The sequence below is a fragment of the Nanorana parkeri genome, unplaced genomic scaffold (genome assembly GCF_000935625.1).
Source record: "Nanorana parkeri isolate BGI_ZX_2015 unplaced genomic scaffold, ASM93562v1 scaffold9, whole genome shotgun sequence".
Lineage (NCBI taxonomy): Eukaryota > Metazoa > Chordata > Amphibia > Anura > Dicroglossidae > Nanorana > Nanorana parkeri.
The window spans coordinates 4,680,922-4,706,560 of NW_017306277.1; the positions used below are offsets into that span (position 1 = coordinate 4,680,922).

General features: G+C 44.8%; 1 protein-coding gene across 1 annotated transcript in view; it reads right to left on the minus strand.

Annotated features, from left to right (window-relative positions):
• Nucleotides 1-3,064: 3,064 nt before the first annotated feature.
• The window catches only part of SUCLG2 (succinate-CoA ligase GDP-forming beta subunit), a 185,718-nt gene continuing 163,143 nt past the window's right edge, over nt 3,065-25,639 (minus strand). The window contains exon 11 of the mRNA XM_018554547.1: nt 3,065-3,465. Within this exon, the coding sequence (XP_018410049.1) occupies nt 3,350-3,465 (116 nt within the window). The 3' untranslated portion in view covers nt 3,065-3,349. The remainder of the gene's footprint in view (nt 3,466-25,639) is intronic.

Here is a 25,639-nt window from a genome sequence, read left to right on the forward strand (position 1 = left end):
CACATATTCTTAATGATTCAAATACCTGGGCCAAGCACATAGATCTAAGCACCACAGCAGCACTTATTAAGATGATTAATATATTCTTAATAAGAGGTGCACTGAAATAAAAAAAAAAAAAGTCAGTCAACTGACAGCTTGTACCCGCTCTCCATCCAGACAGCTGTCACATGAGGCTGGGTGGAGCTGTGCAGGAGGAGAGCTCAGCCTCCTGTGACAGCACTGGCTGTCTGTGGCCACAGCGACGCTCTCCTGATCTGTGACAGGAGGCTGGGCGGTGCGGGAGGAGAGATGCCAGCCACTCGCATAGCTCTCCTCCCCTGCACCACTCGACAGTTTCTCTAGTTCCTGCTAGGACACAGAGCAGCACCCAGCGGAGAGGAAAATCACGGATGCACCTCTATTTCGGCCCAAAAGTGCAATTTTTGAACGATAGGTTTATAAATCATCCCCATAATATCCAAAAGCACATCTAAGAGAGATGACAATAACAATATCTCTACAGTGTATAGGATCTACACATGGTGTAATAAAATACCGCCAAGTGTGCACCTGTCGGTGTTTTAATACATCATGTGTAGATCCTATACACTGTATAGGCATTATTACTGTCATCAGTCTTATTTGTGTTATTAGATATGTATACACATATTTTATTAAATCTTTGTTAGGATATGTTGTGTATGTATCAATGTTTTTATGTATGAATAAAAGTCATATATTTCTTACTGATTTGTGGTTATGATCATATATTGTAGAACCTGAAAAGTCCCATTTAGTGTGCAAAACCTGTGTACAGGTTCACATGTCCCATATTTAAAAAAATAATATAAAGGTTTGTACATTAACAAATGCCCTCAACTTTACCAAAAGTGCCGGAAAAGACAAAACTAGCTTTAGTTTTGGATACAGCGGTGAGGGGTTAGAACAATGACAAGTTTTGATAACCATTTTTACCCCAGCTGGGGAGATTCCCCCTCTCTATTTGTCCTAGTGATCATTGCCACAAGGGATGTAACTAGTAAAAAAAGCCAAAATGTTGAGCTTTTACCATAACAGAAATAGAGGGGAATGTTCTAAAGCAGACACTTGTTCTGGTGACAATTGTTTAAGATGGGATTTTCCTCATTTTGTAAATATTACTTCTCGTTTCTGGCTTTGTCCACAAGACAGAACGTGAAGGGAACCATCCCAAATAGACACAGAAAAAAAAAATAGTTCATCCAAAATGAAAAAGAAGTCGTCAGAGATTGGCCCCAGAGAAAGATCTGAAAAGGAACAGGACCCTGTGTGTCACGTGACTGACCTGAAGACATCTTAAAAAGATGTAGGTAGGTATGCAAAAAAAAAGTACTGATGGGGGCTTCCAGGGGGTGGGGTGGGGCTTTAACTTTAAAAATGAAGCCCTGCTAGAGGCAAGGGTTGCCACTTCTATCAGGTTTATATTACTGTCTGTGCTGCCCATGGGGAGATTTCTCCTTCCTACTGAGACAGGAAGTGAGAGAAAAAATTCCAAAGTGAGGGAAGTTCACTTTTTCTACAGTTGGAACAGGTGCTGCCCATGGTACAATTCCTGCCCTCTAAACTTTTAGATGTCCCCTCATGATCTGTCCTGGATTTTTTCTTTATTACTGTTGTATGGCTTTTAAAACTGCCTTGGAGTAGGCTGATGCTAAACTGAGTTTCACTATGTCCTAGTTATGCAAGTATCTGATTTAAGGTGAGGACACAAAGCGACAGTGAGAACCTGACAGAGGTTCCAACGCTAGTCAAAACTAGAAAAAAACGTTTTGTCTGGGATTTCACTTAATTTTTCAGCATTTAAGCACTCCATAACATACTTTGTATATACTGTATGTACATCCCTCTTCTCTCTTTGTACTGGAGATCCATAAATCAGAATTTGTAATAGGCCGCCAGCTACTGACACAGATCCAGGAGAGCAGAATCAAATCATTTATTGTTTCAAGTATTTGTTAAAAGATGGAGACGGCCAGGAAATGACAATCCATTCTTCATACATTCAGTTACATCATATTTAAGGGCATATTTTTAGACAATTACAGTTTAGCATAATCCCCTTATTACCAATCTGAAATGCAGGACAGAAAAATGGATATTTGTAAGAATACATGATAAACCCAAAGTAATCAAGGCCAAAATACAAATAGTACAGTATTAGAAATTGAGTGAATAATGTCCCATTTTGTGTTTGAATTACTTCACCAGCAACACAAAATGGCTACAGAAATACTTCAAGATTTAATGTCTAGTGAACTGACCGGTCACACTCTCAATGATACCCAATCAGCACACAGTATGGACGGCAGCACCACGGACAGGCAGATGGCACACTTCAAGGCTTGGGTAGATGGGTGTCACAGTCAGAATCAAGTCAATTGCACTGTGCTATAAGGTGCTTTCGGGATGCTTTGACTTGAGGTGCTTAGATTTGCTTTTCAGCTGCATTGAGCTGCTGCAAATAGTTTTAGTTTATCCCGTGACTTGTATGAGCAAACAAAACAGCTCAGAAGCAAACAAAAGCCCATGTACATGAGCCCCAATAGTGTAAAGGATAGCAGGCCTCACGTACAGAGAAGACCTAGAAGAAAATGTCTGTGCTTCAATGGTAACCAATCAGATTTCAATTTTACAAGGCAGAAGAGGAAAGAGGGGAAATCTCCTCCAATGGGACACAGAAAGGTTCTAATCCTCTCCGTCCATATACAAAATGACTTAGAAAATGGAGCTGGAGTTGGGATTTAAGGGGATTTTTAAAATCAAATACAGTAAGGTGTGGTTTGTTAGGAGGGAGGAAGGAGGTGATAAGAAAGCGTGATGGAGCAAAGCAGGCAGGGCTAGCCAAGAACATGGAATCAACTTTTGGTGTTAGAGGTAGCTCAGGAATTAGCCATTTTGGCACATGTGTGTTCCAACATTTCATAGTTTTACCCAGACTGATAAATAGAGAACATGATCTGTGCAGGTCAGAGAGTGAAGGGCAACAAACTTTTAAAAATAAGCCCCCCAGGCTCAGTACCTGACTATTCTATTCTCAGAAGTATATAAAATAGTTTTACAATGAGCCGGCATTTCACAACAATAAAATTACAGTAATTGGAAACATCTGATGATAGAAAAATCAGTGACGGATTATGATTTGAGCAGCTCTTCGAAAGCGATCATCACAATCTTCACTTTCCCCCAAATGCACATTATCCAAATGCCATCATGTGATAAGTCCCCGGCACTTCCATAGAACAGTCCCCCATCTTGCACTGTGAATCTGATACATTCTGTGTTAGAGGTTTGTGTGTGTTAATTTTGTGATTCTCCCGCGTCAAAGCCTTTACTTCTTCCTTATGCTTGCCACGGCCTTCTTGGCGGCATCGTCCAAGTCATTGGCGGAGGTGATGGGCAAGCCGCTCTCATTAAGAATTCGCTTGGCCTCATTGACGTTTGTTCCTGGGGAGAAATCAATAATATTTAATGTTAACATTAGAGAGGACTTGTTACATTGTACAAATGTTTGCCTGAAGATGCAGCTAAACTAATAAGATGCAGGCAATGGGGAAAGACGTATCCGCAGCCAAAAGGGCAAAGGGTTGCTGTCTAAAAATTCAAACAATTTTTCGGTCGCCATATCGTTTTACGCATTAGTGATGTAGAAGATTTCATGTAGGTGTCACAGAGACACCGCCACACACTCCATGCGATTGCTTACATTAATAACATTTCCTGTTCATGGCTGTCTGTCGGAAATAAATTTTCATGCTGTTGGAAAATCAATTTCTTCAATATTTGCCAGTAGATCAATTCTGTTGCAACCATTGCTATACATAAAACAACCAATTCTATCCTTCCCTCCCCTCAAGATAGGGTGCTAAGCAGGGATGCACCGATACCGATACTAGTGTGCCCATACCGAGTATTTGGGTGAGTGGGTACTCACCCAGATGCTCCGATACATTCCCCGATACCGGAACTTCTGGTCAGCGAGAGATTTGTTCTGGCCGGCAGTGCCGTGAGGGAACATGGAGAGGGCTTCCGAGCCAAACAGGAAGCCGACACAGCTCCATATTTGACCGGGAAGCTGGCTTCCCAGCCAATCAGCATCTAGCCGTCCAAACAGTATGGAGCTGACTCCCGCCTTCCTGATTGGCCAGGAATCAGGCTCCATGCTGTTTGGCAAGCTACATACTGGTTGGCTGGGAAGCCAGCTCCATGCTAGTGGTATTGTTACCGGAGAGTACCAAAACATAAATATCAGTACTCGATACCGAAAAACCGGTATCGGTGCATCCCTAGTGCTAAGTGTAATCCTGACCTCTCCTCGCCAGACCCACATCCAATCTCTGTCCAAATCTTGCCGCCTTCACCTCCATAACATTTCCAAAAATGACACCAGCAAGATACTAATTCACCCTCTTATCTCTCAACTGCCTACTCGTTGGCCAACTTCTGCACAAACTATCGCGATCAGTCTACCATGACTGCTGCCAGACCTCATGCTCCCCAGCTCCCTCATCACCTCCTCCCATGCTCACCTCCTATTCTCTGGAACTCCCTACCCCAATCTGACTGGCTATCTCCTACTCGGTCTTTAGATCTCTGAAACCTCTACTTATCAGAGTTCAAAATGAAGCTCCGGGCTCAATGCCGTACTGGTACGTGTCTACCACATCAGTTGCTCATGTGATCTTCTCTAAGCCTCTAACACGGACCCTCCCCTTCAGCAGAGATCAAATAATCAATGCGGAGGACCTCAGAAACATGGCCAGCACTGAAGAGAGCCTGGAGCAGCCCTTTCTCCTGGAAATGCCAACATTTGTAGCCCTTCTTTACTCATCTATCCTAGGCAAGGCTCTATGTAACCATCTGAATATATGCTCCCTTAAACATGGCCCATTAATATTCTCCATGTGTCTGTGCAATACATTCATAAATAAGTTATAAAATTGAAACTGTAACGGAAGCCACCAGTTACCCTATTTGTGCAGCTTATTAAGAAATACATGGCAATTAACAGCTAAGGTTCTAATGTTAAACTGCTAATTTAATCAGTGACACTACTCACAGGCTTGGCTACAGTGGGGATCACACTATCCACAGTCATAAGAATGCTAATGGCTTTTCTAGATGTGCTGCAAAACCCAGAACTTTAATCTAAGTGTAGACTTGTACTTTGGCAGCCAACTGACGTGTTTAGAACTCCTGGACATCTGGACTGTAAAGTAGACCTGAACTTAGAGAACTATGGGGTCAGGGATTTTCCCCTTAGTTCTCCTAAGGGTCACGGGAGAACACAAACTAGCGTCCTCCCGTCACCCAAAGCTCAGAATACCGCGAGCTACAGCTCGCGGTATACTGAGACGCCGCAGCCGGAACGAGATCCACCCTGCTGCGAGATTGACAGCTGGCTCTGCCTATCGAGAGGCAGAGCCAGCTGTGCCCTCCCCCGTCCGTTCCACCAGTAAGTGCTGGAGGATCGGACAGGGGAGGGAGAATCCCTGCACAGAGGCGTGAGTGACAGTCACGGCTCTCTGCAGGGATAGATCGAGAAGTGAGCGAGCGACGGTATGTGTTTGCTCACTTCCCGATCTACTGAGCCGACCTGTGACAGTTTAATTGTCACAGGTCGGCTCAGATTATGAGGTTGTGTGAAAATCACTCGCCTCATAATTCTCCTTTAAAAAGTAAACTATGAGGGAACATCTAGAAATGTTAAGTGTGCTTAAGCAGTACACAGAAAAAGTTACCTCTTGCTTTAAATTCCTCAATAAAAATATCAGTGCACCTCCTGTGTCTTCCTTCAGCCTCATAGCTGTACATCTGCAATGTGAGATCTAAGGCACTGCTGCCTCTAACTGCTGTCTCAGGAGATTTGATGTCAATTGTGCTGCTCACGGTCTCTCTTTACTGGAGAGGAAGCTGTTCCTGAGGACCTGCAGTGCAAGACTCTCCCTGCTTCTGCTTCATTCATTGCGTGTGCCTTCCTCCATCTCTCCTGCTGCTTCTTGACTGTTCCCCCATCAGTCATCAGGGGAACAGACATGAGAAAGAAAATCTGCCCCTGCCAAGATGGCTGCTCCCCACAGAGACACTGTGCAAAACAAGCCATGATAACTCCGTAATAAGGAAAAGATCAGCTGCAGAAGACGACATGCAATATGCTGACTAGTCCTTTGCCCCTGCTTGACTTTTTGATCATGGCTTCCACAATTCAGGTTCCAAGGTTTATTTTTTTTTTACTCTTTTGTTTTCCTATAACCTATAGTTGATCCGAAGGAAGCCTAAAATCCTTATAAAACACAATCCAATCTGCTCCAAAAGGGAAGAAAACTCCTAAATGACCCATAGAAGCAATCAGAACTCTCCATAGTTCAAAATCTGTTCTTGTATGTTTTTAGAACATTTCTCATTATTTCAACTGTGACTTTTTCCGTTTTGCTGGAGTTCTGCTTTAACATTGCTTATCTCAGATATAATAAACACATAGCTCAGAGCTGGCATTCAATCTTTCTGCCCTTGACATTGCACTGGTGTCAGCCCTGTACAAATAATGATGCTTTACAGCAAATGTCATAATTACAGCGTGAACTTTGCATGTGCGCTGTGAACAATTGGTTGCTGTAATTTAAACATTGTGTGTGCTAAGTGTCTGTACGAGATCCTGGTGAAGGGCTCTAAACAGAGACAAATGCATATAGTAAGTACATTAGCGTGTTAATGAGCTTCCTATATCAGCACATGCAACACAGACACTGAACCACAGACACTGGTGTGCAATGTGTTGGCTGCGGGTTACATCGGACACTTTCTGTGCCGTAAAGAGACGCAGTCACCTTGCCCACGAGGTCTCTGCAAAAGGGAAAGGCCCCCATTTATTCACTTCACCTGCTATCACTCTACCGGTCATGTGACAGTGCCCATGCAGGTTAAAGTGACAGATTCTTTGCAAAGGGCATCCACCCATCCACATCCTCTGGTATTCCAGATATAGATAAACAGGTGAACTACTCGCTTTGTGATGGTGTCTGGGCTCCAAGTCCAATCGCTACTCATCGGAAATGTCACAAGGGAGCAGGACACATGCTTTTCTATACCTGGAAGTGCTGGGTATCCTCGCTGGCTGTGGAGAAGCACAGGTAAGGTTAGCATTAAGCAGGCTATACCCGCAGAAAATTTGGTCCTGGTCCTGATGAACCGGACAAAATCTGCACAGCGGGGGCTGCTGTCAGCACCCTTCTGTCCGGCATCCCTCGATCAGCTGATCATAGAACCAGACCGAGCAGAGCTAGCAGCCAATCAGCTCCGTTTGTGTATTCTGACAGTGGCCGGGGACAGCAGGGAATTCCTCAATCAACAATTGTAAACGTTGATGGACGAATATGTTCTATTATATGTTCTATTTTCCACAGGAAATATTTTCCACAGGAAATAAAATAGAACTATAGAAATATACCCTGCATTAGGAGGATGGGGATGTCCATTGCAAAGACACCATCACTTTTCCTTTTTTTCTGTGAACTATACCATTGAAAGACTTTTTGTATACCTGTTCTAATAAGTAGAACCCCCCCCCCCCCTCAAACCCCCCCCCAAAAAAAAAACGGTTGATCCTGACAAGACGTCCTATGAGCTGATAACTTCCAGTTTTCTCCGCCTGTGCTGCAGTATTATTAATTATACTGTTCCAGTTATCTGTGAGGACTACAAAACCCTAGAGGTTATGGTGGAGAGGAAAGGGGAAAGGTTCTATAGCCCTGTCCTGGAGTGACAACACTGCTTCTTCATAGATGGATCATGGTGAGCGCTGTCACCCTAGAACAGGAAGTGTGCCACTGGCAGGATCACCAGATAAGAAAAAAAATATCTGAAATAGAAATGAATACAGCGCCAGCACATCTAAGGACTGTATCTAAGCTGCAATATACTACATTATTGTTCTTAGATATGCTTTAACATCACTCCCCTCCCCCCAATCCCTAACTTTAAAACCAGATGCTCTTCACGCAAATCCAATTTTTTTTCCCATTGAGAATCAGTACCCAGAAATGGAGAAGATTTAACGCCTTCCCCGTAAGTCATTGTGGTTGATTTGCACCCATTACGGCGTACTCATCGTCTTTCCATAAACAACGGAGAGCTGAAAACCGCACTTCAATCATACCTGTCTGCTTTCCTATTACTCTCCGCAGCATTTGTTAAAAGCCAGAAGTCTGGGAGGAAGAAGGATGTGCGCGCTGCTCTTTCCCTCTCTCTCCCTCGTCTGCCGTTAGCCTGTGTGGAGTCTGCAATTAATGCCGTTTTAATATTTTATAACTTTGATTCTGAGCGCTGCTGCTGGAGATGGAGCTGAAGGATGTTCTATTTTAATGTGGTGTTTAAAAAAAAAAAAAAAAAAAAGGCAAAATGTCATTCTGGAGAGCCAGTAATGGGGAAGCAGCTGCGCAGAGGGTGCAATCCACCAAAATGTATCTATTGATCCACCGAGAGAGTGAAAAACATCTCATTGTATGAAGAGCGACACTCAATGAACAGATTAATATCCTCAAAAACGTTTTTCCCCCCACCAAATGATATCATTAAAGAACTCTCCAAGTACTACTTTTGCTAAAATGCCGGCGTAATGTAACAGCATATAAAATAATACAAACACTTTCTATTTTATAAAGAGTCCTGGGGTTCCCGCGTCAATATCTGTCAGGAGCACGTGGACAAATCTGAATTGAATGTCTTCAGGAGTCCTTTACAATGCGTAAAGACACCATTACCGCTAAACTCCGGGCACATCACATACAGGTGAACTATCATAAAACATACACATATATAGAATCAGCACGGCACATTCAACACATGTACTGTACAGGCAGTCCCTGCGTTACATACGACTCCTACTTACAAACAGGGCTTATTACTACGGTACAGCAGGGGTAGTTGTAATGCTACCGCACTAGTGCTGAGGAGTGCCTGCCTTTTTTGGTCTGGTGAAGTTGGCTCGTTAGATGTGCAGACGAGGGGTGCCCGGCTCTTTTTCTGTGTCACTGTGAGGTTTTTAATGCTGTCTGTATCATTAGAAAGATTTAATCTCACTTCCTGTCCATGAGACAACAGGAAGTGAGAGGCAATCTACCCCTAGGAAGGGAAATTCACTCCTGTAAGAGTTATCATGTGTACTGTCTTATATGCCAAAGGAATGGCCACTCTGTCCAGCCACGTTTTCGATTCAAACACCCATTAGACAGCACGGACAAAGGGATGACCCCACCTTCTCCCTTAGATTTAAGGAACACAGTGGTGTCACTTTCCTGCCCACAGCCTACTGAGTAGGCGATAAAGGAACAGCACCACACAGATGAGTCATCATCTCTGCCCATTCCTCTTGTCTGCATGTCCCCTGTGCATGCAATTAGACAATTATCAATTTGATCATAATTTATGCTTTTTTTAGAAGATTGAACTTTTGATAGATATATGGTTTGAACCATTGTAGGAACACCAGGATAGATGTGCTGTCCCCCCTGCTCTTTTGCCTACTTGTTCTCGCCACCCTCTCTCCTTCTTGGTTGGTTAGAGTGCTCCGGGGGTGTTGACCCATCTATTGCCCAATTTTCCAAGAGGATATGCATGTAGTTAATTGAGCTTATATTAATGTAGATATTTGTACATGTGCACTGAGAATTACTATTTATTTATTATATTTATTAATAGAGTTATCTCCGCTTTGGATCTACAAAGAAATTACAGCGTTTTGCCTCCAATAAACCTCCTGAGGAAGCTTTAGCGAGCGAAACGCGTCGAGATTTTGTTTCTTCATGTATTGTATTCAGGGGTGTGGTGTCACAGTTCCGATGGGTGTTCTGGGAGATACCCACGTGTTTTATTTATCTTTTGAAAATGCAGTGCACCACAACACATGGTAGTACCTCACCGTGCTTTGCGGTGCAGTAAAACACCCGTATGTTGACAAGGTGTTTAAGGGAATTGGGGAAGAATGAACGGCCCCGGAGCACACATGCATTTTTGCATGTAGAGCAGGTTTCCCCAGTCCAAAGGTATAAACGAGGCCTTATAGAGCCATGGTTCTCAACTGGTGGGTCGCCACGTGCCTTCCACTGCGAAGGCTCCTCAACCTCCCCCTAACGCAGCACTGTCAGTTTTCATGCCGGGCAGCCATTTAAAATATTCTTTCATGCGCCGAGTGTCAGCTTGAGGTGGGGTGGGGGTATGACCATGAGGGAGCTCCATCCATATGTGCATTGCTTACAGCCTCCTCACGTGTCCTGTAGAAGTGCCTGGACCAGAGTGACTTCATATTCCGGCTCCCGAGACCCACTCAAGGCACGGAAGGGAGCTGTACAAGCAATGCAAATATGGATGGAGCTCCATCACAGCAGCAAACAAAGGACCCCCGGCTTGAGGATCCACTCAAGTTCTCGTAAGGTAGGGAGACTGGATGGATCTTAAAACATTTTTGGGAGTGTGTATGAGAATGTCTGCGAGTGTGTGAGATTGTGTCTGTGTGTGTCTCTGAGTGCCCATTCACAAAAGTACAATGTGCTAATCGCACAGTCCCGATTAACTCACTGTACCATGCAATCGCACCTACCACGCGTTCTGGATGTGGGAGGTGTGTAGCCATATATTTGAATGGCACCCCAAACGCACCTCCCGCCCACAGTTCGATCACCCACATTGAAACATGTGGTACAGCAATGCTGTGCCTTCCAGTGTGGTGCGACTTGGGTCACGTCTTAATGTCCAAGGACAAATGTGGCCCCTGAGGTTACACAGGTTGAGAACCACTGTTAGAGGCATATTTACAAGCAGGCAAGGGAAAAGCTGACTGCTTACACCAGTGAAGGCGATCTGGAAGAAATAAACAGGGAAACAAGTGATGGTCTTTGGCCACTGGGTGGTATCAGAGAGCTGTACAGAGTTCAGGGCTTGGGTTAAATCCTAAAAAAACAAAACATGAAAGGACTTCGCTCCAGATGAAAGCAAAACATAAATAATGGCTTTAACGGTTTCAGTGATGATATAGCCGTGCTCAGACGGGGCTGCTAATTAAATCATGCAAGCACATTATTCTTAAGAAAACATGGAGCAAAGCACGCAGACGCGCAGCTTCTTTTTATTTCATCATATGATGCACATTGTAACAAATGCAGAAACCCAACCCATTCGCACCTAAGCATTATATCATTCCTCTGAAATGTGACAGCGCTCAACATGAAGACTCATTTTGAATGGTGACCATTCATACCTGAGCGTTGTGTCGCTTGCCGCGCTAAAAAGAGGATTGCATGTCCTTGACACATAAGGACCATCTCCTCCTCACTCAATTTAATGGGATCTCATTGTTCCGATTGGTTACTGTGTAGCACTGCCATTCACGTGTTATCATATAAAGTCTGTGCTTCTAATGAATGAATGGTAAGGCAGCCGCTGTCTGTGGTGCTGATTCAGACAAAATGTAAAAACAGCCAACGCATTACTAAGAGTACTCTGAGGACACAGCGCCAGCTGGCAAACAATGCGTTCTCCGTCTCTGACCTGGAAAAGACATGCAGATCAGGACCATGGAGTCACTTGATGACTTCACTTACTGCATGTGACTGCAAGTGACGCAATAAGTACTTTAGAAAGACAGCCAGATGACAAGCTTTCTAAGAAGGTTAGCAATGGCAACCTTCACACTTCTTAGGTTCTCAGTGCAGGTTCCCTTAATGCATGGGTGGACAACTCCGGCCCTCCAGCTGTTGTGGAACTACAAGTCCCATGAGGCATTGCAAGACTGATAGTTACAGAGGTATGTTGGAATATGTAGTTAAAGCTCAGCTGGAGGGTCAGAGTTTGCCTACTCCTGCTTTAATGCCATTTGTCATGTGCTGCTCCAATTTGCTTTTGAATTTTGTATTTATATTAAAGTAAACCTGTCACCACGGAGTCATTTTTGCAAAATATGTCAACTGTAAAAGAAGTATTTATATACTTATCTGTCTGGCAGCCCCTGGGCAGGAAATCCTTGCTTCCGGGTGTGCAGAATACATGCTCTCCCTCCATTATGGTTCCTTCTGCTGGTTCATTGGTCGCTAGAGGACATGCAAGCCAGCAGGGGGAACCACAGTGGCTGGGGGGTGTTAACTTTTTTTTTTTTTTAACTCGTGCAGTCCAAACATCTCTGGATTACCCAATCCGGACTACAGAGCATGGATGGAGGAATCTTGCATGCCGGGATATAGGCACCTGTGGCTGTGAGAATACCCGAACAGTGGCTGCAGTCACGGTTCAACCGACAATTTTCAACCCGGCTCGTTTGACAAAAGCCAACTGAATGGCCGACCTTTGTCGAGCTGGGTGGTGCAAGCAAGGCCACCCAGTTATCAAGTTTAGGCACACTCGTGCTCCAAACCTGAAGATCCTCATAATGTGGCAGGAAGAACAACAACAATCATGACCTCTCCTATGTTCAATTCATTTGTCATGCCAAAATGCAGAATGGAGACACAGAGGGGTTAACTCCTTGTGCTCCATAACAATCCCAGACCTAGAAACATAATTTTCCACTGGAAACAAGTCTGGGGATACAACAATCAGCGTCACTCATAGTTTAGCAGGTGGCGGCAGGAGATATGGCCACCGGTAAGAAATGAAAGAAAACAATGAAGTGTCAGGTATCTCTCTGTCACCGGAATATCAGGGCGAATTACAGCCGCAAATAGGCTGAGAAAATGGGGAGAATTTAAATGGGAAAAATAGTTCTGTATTTGTCAAATTGAATAAGATTAACAGATTGTATATAAACTGGAAATAAACATTTACTTTTCCCTTTCACCTTGCAGCAGCATAAAATCACAGCAGGAAAAAAAAAACATATATTGAAAGCTGAACTGCAGACAGACAGCACAAAATAATGCAGCTCTCTGCTCATGAACACATCATTGAGGGTCCAAATACATTGTAGCAATGCGTTAACAAGCATTAGGTTGAACGTTAACATGCGATGTGTTCAGGCAAACCATTAAACAGGAGGGGCTGGTAACTAACCAAAGCGTCCCAAAAATTTGACGGGACACACATTTTGGAATGTGAAACACTTTAGTGCATCTCAGTGCGATGTTGGGGTATCATTCAATCAAAGGGCACTGCAAAGCATGTAATGTGTGATGCGCATGTTACTGCAACATGAACATTTTTATGGGCCCTGCAGCAAAGTTATCGACCTCCCGCAGTCATTGTACAGCAGGGGTATCAGCCTCCCACAGTTCCTGTACAGCAGAGGTATCGGCCTCCCACAGTTCCTGTACAGCATAGGTATCGGCCTCCCACAGTTCCTGTACAGCAGAGAGGCGTCAGCCTCCCGCAGTCCCTATACAGCAGAGAGAGGCGTCAGCCTCCCCGCAGTCCCTGTACAGCAGAGAGAGGCGTCAGCCTCCCGCAGTCCCTATACAGCAGAGAGAGGCGTCAGCCTCCCCGCAGTCCCTGTACAGCAGAGGTATCGGCCTCCCGCATTCCCTCCACAGCAGAGCACAGCCTGGGAGTGAAAGAAGCACAAGGTGCCAACCTGCCATGCTGATAGGAGGAGAGGGACAGAATGAAGAGCTCATCAGTCTGCTCCTTCTTTTACTGCCCAGTCACAGGCAGGGGGAAGGGCAAGACCTGTAATGGCTCACTTAGCCCTGTCTGTTCATGTACGTTGTGCCAAGGCAGCCCGTTCAAAATGTACAAGAACAGACCAGAAAATGCACATGCAGCATTTTTACCAATGCAGCGGGACACAATGAATGTAGTGCGTTGCCATGTGCTGCCATGCATGTGTGTCGGAGCTGGGTTGCCTTGGACCTTGCACTGGTAGAAATAGCACAATTAATGCAATGCGCTAATGCACCAAGGCCACGTTAACGCAGCACACATCATCATAAAGGAGTGTTGTGACCCTAAGTACTGCCTAACTGCAGCAGAGAAGGCAGGACTGTGTGGCACAACTGTACAAACTGCAAAACTGGATGGACAGAAACACAAATCCAACAAATCAGGTAAAACCAGCTCCTTCAGGCCTGGTAGACACCTAGGCGATTGCATTGTTGAGCTGTTTTCACAGAGTTTTTGCATAATCACCGTGCGTAAATCGTGCGGTTTCCTCTGCATAAAGGTGTTTACAGGACCAAAACCGCCTGAAAATAGAAACTTTTGGTCATATAGTGTAATATGAAGCAATCTAACGAATATTCAGTATTTGCTGCAGCTGGTCCCGTATCGCAACATGCATGCTTGCAGGACATCATAGTAATAGACATGTTTGAAGATCCTGGTAAACTTATGACAGTATAAGGCAACCTGTGTTCAATTCCAGGATGTCACTGAAGATATAGAATTCTACATACACAAGGAAGGTCATTGTCATACTTATGTATTCAACATACAGAAATGGGACAGGCTTCTCAATATGTACAGACGTCAGCAAACGTTCTGATAACTAGACATCCAGGGCGTCATTTAGTCACATAACGTGCCAAAATTGCACTGAAAACACAAACAGATGCTTATCCCCAAATCCATTCTACACGGTCTATGAGCCACGGCACATTCTCCCTCTATATCTCCAATCTCTCTGTGCAGGGAGAGTGACACATTCATTTGCTGGGATTAGGGAACTATATTACACTCCGATATCAAATATCTGGACACCATACTGTCCTGGTCTGTATCTCAGTACCAATAAACAAGATCTTAGCTTACGCGTTGTTTTCTTTTTTTATTATAGCGATACTTGTAGGAAATCATTCCGGTGTTACCGGGCTCTGCTCTGCTAGCAGTGTATAAAATCAAACAGTCATGCTAAAGAACTACGCTGAGGGCTTACTGGAGGCATCACATGCAAGATCAGAGTGGTAGAATGCTTTGTAGACTCCTTAAATGTAAAGCATCAAACACCGCAGGGCACTACTGATGGGTGGAAGGAATAATGGATAGGGGTACTAATCGTATAGCTGCACCCAAACTTTCCTAAAAATTCCACAAACCAAGTAAAAAAAACCTGCACACTGTGACCCCAAAAGGGAGCCAGAACCAATTATGGCGTCCTGCATACAGTAGTCAGTAGAAGGATCTAGGTTTTGTTTCCTGGGATGCCCTCATAAAGTTCTCGTGCTGAGCAGCCATTCAAAATATGCTGCCCGGTGCCGAGTGTCAGCTTGAGGTGGGCTTGGGGTATGGCTGCGAGGGAGCTCCATACATTAGTGCATTGCTTACAGCTTCCTCACATGCCCGTATAGAGGTGCCTGGCCCGGAGTGACATCACATTCTGGCGCCTCTACAAGGCGCGCAAGGGAGCTGTACAAGCAATGCACATATGGATGGAGCTCCGTCACAGTACAGCAGCCCACACTGGACCCCAGGCTGAAGGTTTACTCCAGTTCTCGTAAGGTAAGGAGACTGGGTGGACCTTAAAAAAAAATAAAAAAAATATTTTTTTAAGTGTGTGTGTGTGTGTCTTTGAGGGCCCATTCACACCAGTAAAGTGCGTTAATCGCACAGTCCCACATGTTTAACACACTGTACTATGCAATCGCACCTACTGTGCATTCTGGTGTGGGAGGTATGTTGCGTTGCCATTTGAATGGTACCCCAAACACACCTCCCACCCACAGCATGTACGCCAGCACCGGAACGCGCAGTACCCCAATTCCGTGAATCCCATTGCAGTGCGACTTGGGTTGCGACTTAATAACCAAGGACAAATGTGAGTCCTAAAGTTACACAGGTTGAGAACCACTGCTCTAAGGTATACATGCCTCTTACTGCTAGTCATAAGATATGGAGTTAATTAGGTGACGTCACTACTGTGCTTCTCACTGTTCTCATTGCTGGAGAGGAAACTGTACCCTAGGAGCTGTAGTGCAAGGATCCCCATGCTTTCACTTCATAGTGTCAATCTGTGCTTTCTGATCCTTTCCAGCTGCTTTATGAGCATTACCTTAAAAGCCAGCAAAATACCAGTCGTCAGGGGGACAGCTCCGATAGAGAAAAGGTTTTGCTTCCTCATATCACGATTGCACACAGATACAGTGCAGACCAAGTCAGTAAGGGGGTAAAGATCAGCTGCAGGAAGCCCACATGCAACACTGGTAACTAGCACAGCTTCCAAAATACAGGTCCTCTTTAAGTATAATGAAACATTCCAGCACCCATTATTGCATTCTCCCAAAGTAAAATAATTTAAAAAAAAAAGGGTGGGACCCACTTGTAAGAGACCCAGAAACTCCAGAATTCTCACCAACTTCCTTACCTGAGAGATATAAGAAATGATCACGTTTTAATTTTCCAGCATCTACCAAACACTTGCGTGGACTGGCCCTTTAATTTAAGCTACAGCAAAAGGACGATTCTAACTGGATGCTACGGGCAATGCAATTTCTTGTCTGGTGTTTTGGGCACGGAGCCCAATTTGGGTGCCCGTCCTATACAGCATAAAAGATATGAACTCACAAAGCAAACCGAGGACAAAAGTATTGTATCAGAAACAAAAGCCTTATCGTTAATTTTAATTCCGCATGTTCCATAACAAAACCTCATAATTCCCGGTCACAGCTGGTGGCCATCTTCTTCATTAGTCTAGTAAATATATGCAATTAGGAAGTTGCTACGTTCAAAGGGGCTGATAATCCGTCCCTCATCCCCCAGATCAAACGGCCTGTAATTATTATACAGTCAGTAACAAAGATTTGCTCATAAAATCCCACTAAATCACAACAGACTTGACTGATTACAACTTTGTTCATCAGGACATTTTCTAATTCACTGAAAGGGGACAAAGAAATGCTTAATCTGCTTCAGAATCAATGTCCTGAGACAGCCGAGATTGTGATCAACAAGAAACTTGCTCTTAAAGCAGGACTACGTGCAAATCAAATCCTAACCCCTGCAGTGGAGCTACCCCCTCACTGCAAGGGTTAAATGCTCAATTTGTCTAGGGAGCCAAAGTAACAGAGTTATACTCACCCAGCCCGCGATCCCAGCTTGTTCTTTCACCGATCTCTCCACCGTGTCCTCATCCACTCCAATGATGGTAAGTCCCTTGGCGTCCACTCTATTAGACGTGATGACTCACAGGACCTTAGACTGTTGGAGCGAGGTTGAAGTGACCAGTCTAACAACCAGTCTTGCAGCATTGTGATCGCAACGCACTGCAGGCACAATGTGGTTTGCGATCCCGTGCGGACGATCGCATTGCGGGTGGAGTGCGTGGCTATGGTGCCATTCAGTTCAATGGCCCGCCACGCCCCCTCCAGCTCGGCAAAACAGTGTGCGCCGGCCGCAATGCGAGGCAGTGCGTTCTGGCCAGAATCAGACCGGAACGCACTGCCTATGGTGTGAACTAACCCTTATGGTTTCCCTCCAGGCGAATCAGATCTTAAACCTTGCAGTGGGGCTACACCTGCCCTGCAAGGGTTAAGGTCTGGATTGCCTGCGGTTCTGTTTTTAGGGCCGGTTCACACCACAAAGAGTGCGCTCCAGAGCGTTCGGCCTCTGGAATGCATTAAACCTGTGCTGCATGCACTATTTTTTGCAGATCGCCCTGGACTGGAATGCAGGCACTAATGTGCCACGCGTTCGGAAGTGGGCAATCGCACTGCGGCGCCATTGAATTCAATGCACCGCCACGCCCTTTCCTGCCCCTGAAGAGAGGGAGCCGGCCTGGTTACCTCCCAGTGCTTTCCAGAGGCCGAACACTCTGGAACGCACTCTTTGTGGTGTGAACCGGAACATATTAATTCTATTTTTACTGCAAGTACACTGTTTTTGTTTTACAAATAAACATTTAATACAGTATGTAACAAAGGATTCCCGGAGCTCAACAATAGAAGACTCCATTTAGCCAGGCTATTGCTAATCAAAACCTCGGATGTGGCTGTATGGAAGCAGGAAGAGTCAAGGGTCACTGTTCTCACATTTGGAAATTTTACCTTGAACTATTGAGATCTCTAGACAAAATTATTTTTTTAATCAAAAGAGAAAGTGGAACAACATGGGAAGGAGCTGAAAGCTCCAACTGACCGCCTTGATCATAATAAAGAATGAATGAGCTCAACATTCCCATTAGACCTTTATGACCATAATAAAATACAGCTCAACATTCCCATTAGAGTCTGTGCTTTGGACTGCCAGGTGCATCCTCGCTTCCTTCTGACCTGCAGTTGACTTCCTGCTGAGCTGCATTGACCTGCTTTTGCATTTACTTCTATGGGAGGAGAAGCAGCTCAGACACAATCAAAATCCCATCGTCACAGGTCCCTTAAGGAGGTTTTCCAGCAGAAACCTGTTAACTGTTACTAGTCCTGATGAGCAACTCCAAGGTTACTGCCACACAGTTAGACGCAGCCTGGGAAATCCATTATTATTTCGATTAGGCTGTGCTGTCCAGGCACAATCAAGAATCAGAAAAACAATTTCTTTCCTAGGCTGAGCTTCAGCTCAGAGCCAGGATGGCTTCAGCTGTGCTGATTGGTGAGACCTTGCTGATTGGCAGTGGGGGTTGTTTTAATGGCCTTTCCCATTTCCATCTGAAAGCAGAAAATCTTGCTACTCTGCACAAGTCACTACAAACGGTCCATTTTAAAAGGAGTGCATAGTGGATTTTAACATAATTTCATTTTTTTTATTGTGACCAGGACAAAAAAAACCCTTGTGTCCTAATAATGTGAAAATTATAGCCTGTGGGCACAAATGTATCAGTGGCCAGTGCCCAGCCTCTGTGCATACACACCTCAGTGGTCAATCCTTAGACCTATGTGTTATCCCCTCAGTGGCCAGTCACCAGCCTGTGTGCTATCCCCTCAGTGGCTAGCCACCAAGCTCTGTGTAATCCTCTCAGGTGCCATTCCCCAGGTTGTGTATTATCTCGTCAGTGGCCAGTCACCAGGCTGTGCATAATCCCCTTAGTAGCCAGTCCCTGGACCTGTGTGTTATCCTCTCAGTGGCCAGTCCCTGGGCCTATGTGTTATTCTCTCAGGGGCCAGTCCTCAGCCCTGTGTGTTATCCCCCCAGTGGTCAGTCCCCAGCCCTGTGTGTTACACCTCAGGGGCCAGTGTCCAACCTGTGTGTTATCCCCCTCAGTGGCTAGCCACCAAGCTGTGTGTAATCCTCTCAGTGGCCATTCCCCTGGTTGTGTGTTATCCCCTCATTGGCCAGTCACCAGGGTGTGCGTAATCCCCTTAGTGGCCAGTCCTCAGCCCTGTGTGTTATCTCCTGAGTGGCCTGTCCCAGGGCCCATGTGTTATCCCCTCATTGGCCAGTCCCCAGGCCCGTGTGTTATCCCCTCAGTGGCCAGTCCCCAGCCTGTGTGTAATCCCCTGAGTGGCCAGTTCCCAGCCTGTGCGTAAACCCTTCAGTGGCCAGTCCCCAGCCTGTGTGTAATCCCCTTAGTGGCCCATCCCCATCCAATGTGTTATCCCCTCAGTGACCAATACCTGGGCCTGTGTGCTATCCCCTCAGTGGCCACGCGTTTCTGCCTTACGTGGCCTTAGTTATAGTGAAGCCTAAGGCTGAAACGCATCAGTGGTTCTTTGTATAGATACATGTGGAATAAAATGTGAATTTCTTTGGTCAATCATTGTGTGCTGGTTCTACAGCTTTTGAGCCTATCACTCCAGAAGAGAGAGTCATCTGTGCATGAGGATTGCAAGGACGCCTAATAGGGGTGATGTGTGCGCTTGTGTCTCTAATCTTCCTAGTGGCCATTAACTTCAAGTTAGCCATTTCCTAGTCTTTGTGTGCCAACCCTTCAGTGGCAAGTCAGCAGGCTATGTGCATTAATCCCTCAGGGCCAGACTCCAGCTTATGCACGTTAACCCCCCAGCTGCCAATCACATTACCATATCAAAGCATATGAGGAATTTTAGTACTTGGGTTCACATAAAGTAATAGGCCAAAACTGTGTGTGGAACATTTTCTTTACTCCATACGATTTATCCGAAACAAAAAGCAGGCAGCTTGTAACTGTGCATATTATTCATTTTGTTTTTTGCCTGAAGTTTTCATTTAACGCTGAGGCGTCTTCTTCAGAAGGTTCGTTTTATTAGAAAGATTTACCGCGGCGGTAGTTTAAGACACTGGCAGAGAGTGGCAACATTACAGCAAATGAAGTCTCCCACGCTTGGCACACATTCGGAAACATCTCAGCAGCTGCAGCGGGAACACTCCTGTGTCTCATACCTTCAGGACAGAAGCAGGTAGGAATGTGCAATAAAAGATTCTAAAATGTTTTGTAGACATTCTACTTACCATGGGGGAACTTCTCGCTTTTAACAAAAACAGGGTTCCATAATAAATTACTCAATAGCAAAAACTGATTTATATAAGCCTTAAAGTATATGTCAACCCCATCACTAAAATCTCAAAAAAGCTTTAAATATGAACCCCCAGGAAATGTAAAAAAAAAAGTAACACTTGCAGTGGGGCTACCCCTGCACTGCAAGGGTTAAATGCTCATTTTGGTCCAGGGACTAAAAAAAGGAAATAACACTCACCTGATCCTGAGTTCTGCAGTGGTGAGCGCTCACCTCTCTCCCTCCCCCCGGTGGTGGAATGTCACTCTGCAGCCTCACTGCATTAGCCGTGATGATGTCATGGATCCTTAGACCGCTAGAGCCCAGGGGAGAAGAGCCTGCGGGGAGCGGTGCAGCAGCCAAGCCGGACTAGGATCAGGTGTACATTTTCTGTTTAAACTACCGTTTTAACATTAGGAAATTTGCTGCCTTCATTAAAATGACACCTGGTGGTGCTGTTAAGAAGGGGCTTGTTCAAGCACTTACTGTTACTTACTGTCACTCTGTCCCCGTCTCCTTACTGGGCTCCTGCATTGTCACACAAGCATTCAATTGAGACTACGAGTGGTGCATGGTCCACCATCACCATCCTTAAGAAATGCCATGCCAGCCATGTAGACAAAAAGTGACTTCACATTGGATGTGGAGTGAAGGCAGACGGCCTATACGGTTGTTAACCTGTCACAAACCCCCGACAATTCAGTGTAAGTTATGTTAAGTGTATGTTAACGTTAGTGAAAAGTTTGGCCTACTCCACCTGCCACCTAAACTTGACTATTGGCCAGTGTGGCAATCTATCATCATGGACACTCAGGAGGATGACCAAGCTTGACTTGTACAAGAGGCAAGTCAAGATTCACCTAACTTTAGCTGCTGCATTTCTGGAACTAGTGACCTGTCTAACATGTGGTCTTGGCAGGCAGAAGGTGACTTCTGTGAAAGGTGAATTGCAGGTTTACATTAAATAGGACTCTTTAGTAATTTTACAAGCCTACATGAATATATTACTCACATATCACTATAAACAGCACCAGCATTGGGGGTTTTTTTTTTTAAAAAGCTCTATTTTTAATCACTAAAAAGTCATCTTTGGGCACGAATTCGATGACTTAAAGGGGAACTATGAGGTGAGTGAAAATCGCTCATCCTCATAGTTCGAGCTGATGTGTGACAATGAAACTGTCACATATCGGCTCAATAGATCTGGAAGTGAGCGAACGCATAGCGTCACTCATTCACTTTTCGATCTCCCTGCAGTCACGGCTCCCCGCAGGGATTCCCCCTTCCCTCCAGTGCTGACTGGAGGAATTGACAGGGGAGGGTACAGCTGGCTCTGCCTCTAGATAGGCAGAGCCCTCTGTCAATCAGCCAACTGGGTGGATCTTGACAGCATTGTTGGGATCAGTCCTGGCTGCATCGGTCTCAGTATACCGCGAGCTGTAGCTCGCTATATACTGAGCTTTGGGTCACGGGAGGACGCTAGTATATGTCCTCCTGTGACCCTTAAGAGATCTATGGGGGAAAACACTTACTACATAGTTCTCTTTTAAGCTGCAGAATTCAGTTTTTAGAATTTTGTCCCTGTTCACACCAGGGCATTTCGTCGCGTGTTTTTTTTCCTGCGCTGAAATGCATGCAAATTAAAATCCCAGGTATTCTTACAAAAAAGCGATGAATCGTGCGTAAAAATAGGCCTGTTTGAAAAAGTCTTTTGTGGCACTTATCAGTTCGTTTGACTCCATAGACTTCAATGGAAAAGTGCCCATCAGTGCGGTTTTTAACGCATTTTTGCAGCTGAGACTGCTTTTCACTAGACAACTGAAACAGAGCTGAAAACGCGTCTTAAAAAGCTATTACATATGTACAGAAAATGCCTGTAAAACGCGCTGAAACGTGCTAAAAAAATGCGCAAGTTGTGAATGGGGTCTAATGGTTAATCAAATCGATTTTAATGGAATTAAAAAAAAAAACAAAGGAGCAGAATAGATAATTTTTCCTGAATAAACCAAAAAACCTAAAAGTGCCATCACAGCCCAGGATGTAAATGCTGAACCTGGATAATGTATTACAAAGAAGGCGCAGTCCTTCTAAATAGAAAAGCAGATGGGAGGCATTGTCATGGGAGATATTGTATTCTATGTGAGAGGTAATAAATACCTGTAAGTGTTACATTTACACATTACATGGCATTCATGCACTTATCATGAGAGCATGCATCTGTCACCAGGTCCACTTTAAGGGCAACAGGTATACGATATCATAAATCATAATTTTACCCATGCATGAAGGCAATACGTCAGTTTCCTGACTATACTAATACTTGCCTTTATTTCAGCTGGGAAACGTGGGGGGGAAATCAACCTTGGGAGAAGATTTCTCACACTATAAACTGCAGCTGGCATCCTAAAATCTCCCAAGGACAACATGCCCATTTTATATCTGCTATATAGAGCTCAAACAACAATACTGCAGCTGCCATCTTCGCCTTTGTTGTGCCTTTATAGCTGGCTGTTTGAAGAAGGCAGCTCTGGGCCAGAACGCAGTTGCAAGGAGACTTTAAAATGCCTTTGTGTCAGTTGTCTGTATCTCCCTCCCTGCCAGGGATTCAATTGCTTGGAGCATGCAGCGTGGGCTGGCAGATCAAGGGAGGAAAGTCACAAGAGGGCTGGATCCCATTCATAAAAATCGTATCAAAAGGAAGCCAGTTCCCCATAACGACCAATCAGATTTCAGCTTTCATGTTGTATCCTGTGCCAGAAAAGTACAACCGGAACGTGGACACTATAGATGTAGACGCGGCTGTGTTGATTTTTTTTCATCTGACCCTCAAAAAAGGAAATGTTTAAACGTGTAAGCTGAACCTTGCAACTCTTTTAGACATGCACCAAACTAGGGATGCACCGATACCGTTTTTTTCGGTATCGAGTACCGATATTTATCTTTCGGTACTTGCCAGTACCGTATTCCGGTACTTCTGGGAGCTGGCTTCCCGGCCAATCAGGAATTTGGGCGGCAGTTCATTACCCGCTGCCCGGATTCCTGATTGGCCAGGAAGTCGGCTCTATGCTGTTTGGCCGGCTCAATTCTGATTGGCACTTGTACTTGCCCAAATGCTCCGATACTTGCCCCGATACCGGAAATTCCGGCCAGAGGGAGATCCCCTCTGACCGGCAGTGCTGCGGGAGATTATGGAGGCGGCTTCCCGGCCAATCTGGAAACTGGGTGGCGGGTCATGACCCGCCGACCGGCTTCCTGATTGGCGAAAAGCTGGCTTCACCATGCCTAGAGACACTGAGAGGCAGCCTGGCTTCCTGACCAATGAGTACTCAATGCTGAAAAACCAGTATTGGTGCATCCCTAGTTGTAATAAAATGTACTTTATCTTTTTACATGAATTGAAAAGTCAGAACAAAAAATTAGATCCCATTAAACTCTTTGGGCAGTAGAATGTTGTGCTGCGCCAGAAAACAAATGTTGACTTTTTAGGCAACGCGCATGTATGGTGTGATCAGGGCACTGAGAGGACATTTCTAAGCTTCCTCTACCAAAAAAAAAATACTGTGTATATATGATTATTCTATACAGTATATATGTATACACATGATATAAATACACACATTAAGACCCCATTAACACCGGGGGGGCGGTTCAGCTGCGTTGATCCGCCGGCATGAACGTTCCCATACATTGCTATGGGGACCGTTCATGCAACCGATCCGAAACACCCCTGAATGGCTCCCTGCACTATTTTTGCCACGTGATCAGTGCGGTTTCCATACAGGTTTCAATGGAACCGCATTAATCAGCGCGGTTTGAGGTGTTTTTAATTGCGTTTCAGCGCTGAAACACAATTGAAAACTCCCAAAACCTCCCTTTTGAGAAAAGCACGATAACCGTGCTGATCCGCAACCGCCCTGATGTGAATGGGCTCTTAATTGGACAGGAAGTGAGGGGTTATTCCCCAACAGGGGCACAGTGGCCAGTGAAACTAATCGAGGGGCTCTAACCCTTCCCTTCTCTATCCAAAGCTTTGGATAGTCTGGCAGAGCCTGGAATCCCAAGCAGTGTTATCAGCCCTGCCTGAGTTCTCACTTCTGGACTACAGAATATCTTGCCCATATTATAGAGATAGGGAAAGTGTTTTGTAGTCGAGATGAGAAAAGCAGGAAGCGTTTTGTATTCTATATAGGAGGACTCAGGCACGGCTGGCAACACTGATAGGATTTCAGTGTATTGCAGGCAGAGTTGTCAGATCACTACAGGAAGTTAGATCTCACTGGATTTGTTATTTTTCTTACTTGCAGTGTTTTAAAGAAACAATACATGTCGGCAATGAGCTTGTAACGCAGAGATGTAAAGCATATTTTATATATTTTTGCCCAGACATAAATTTCAGCGTTTGCCTAAAATAAAAAAAAAATGATACTTGAAAAATAATAAAAGATGCAACAGTTGACTTTGTTCTATAATTAGGATAATTAGACTCAGTCTGGTCTATTTGATAAGGCCGGGGAAAAGCTGTAACTTAGAGCGGCCGCCCGCTGCCCTTTATCAAATTAGCAGAACAAAGAAACATGATTATGATTGGTCGGTGTGTGGTATCACGCTCGGCACATTCTTCTCCTCCTTATGACATAATCCTATTAGTTTTAATAATGTGATCTAGACACCAAGCTCTTCCATTGTGTTGAAATATCAATACTGAACATTTCCTTACCATAAGAACAGTTTCCGCACTGTTGGCGGAATTTGAAATGTGTTTACTTTTGGAACATTCTGTACAAACTTTTTGTCTGCGATCTGCTTTGCTTACGTTGCACCTGTCACCGTGTATTACCATTTTCTGATGCATCAGTACACAAACAATGCTACACTATACAATGCGTAGGAATAATTATATCCCTTTAGTTTTTGTTAATCCTGTTATTTTTTTCTACATGGAGGATATTTAATACTTGTTTTTGGGGTCGTTCACTGCAAATAAAAGGGGAAAAGGACAGATTTGACAAGCATACTAGCAATGTACTGCCGCTGGCTAAAAAGGGGACCTATCAGTACAGAAATCTGGTAGTTTTTAATGGAGAAATATGGTATAGGTGGAATGCACTCATCCCCATAGTTAAAGCTGACGTGTGACATTGCAGCTGTCACGTGTGGGCTCTATAAATCGAGAAATGAGCGATCACATACCGCTGATCACTCACTTCATGATCTTCTTCCTGCAGAGAGCAGTGAATGTCAGTCACCGCTCCATGCAGGGATTCCCCTCTCCCCTCTTTGTTCCTCCAGCGCTGACTGGAGAGACA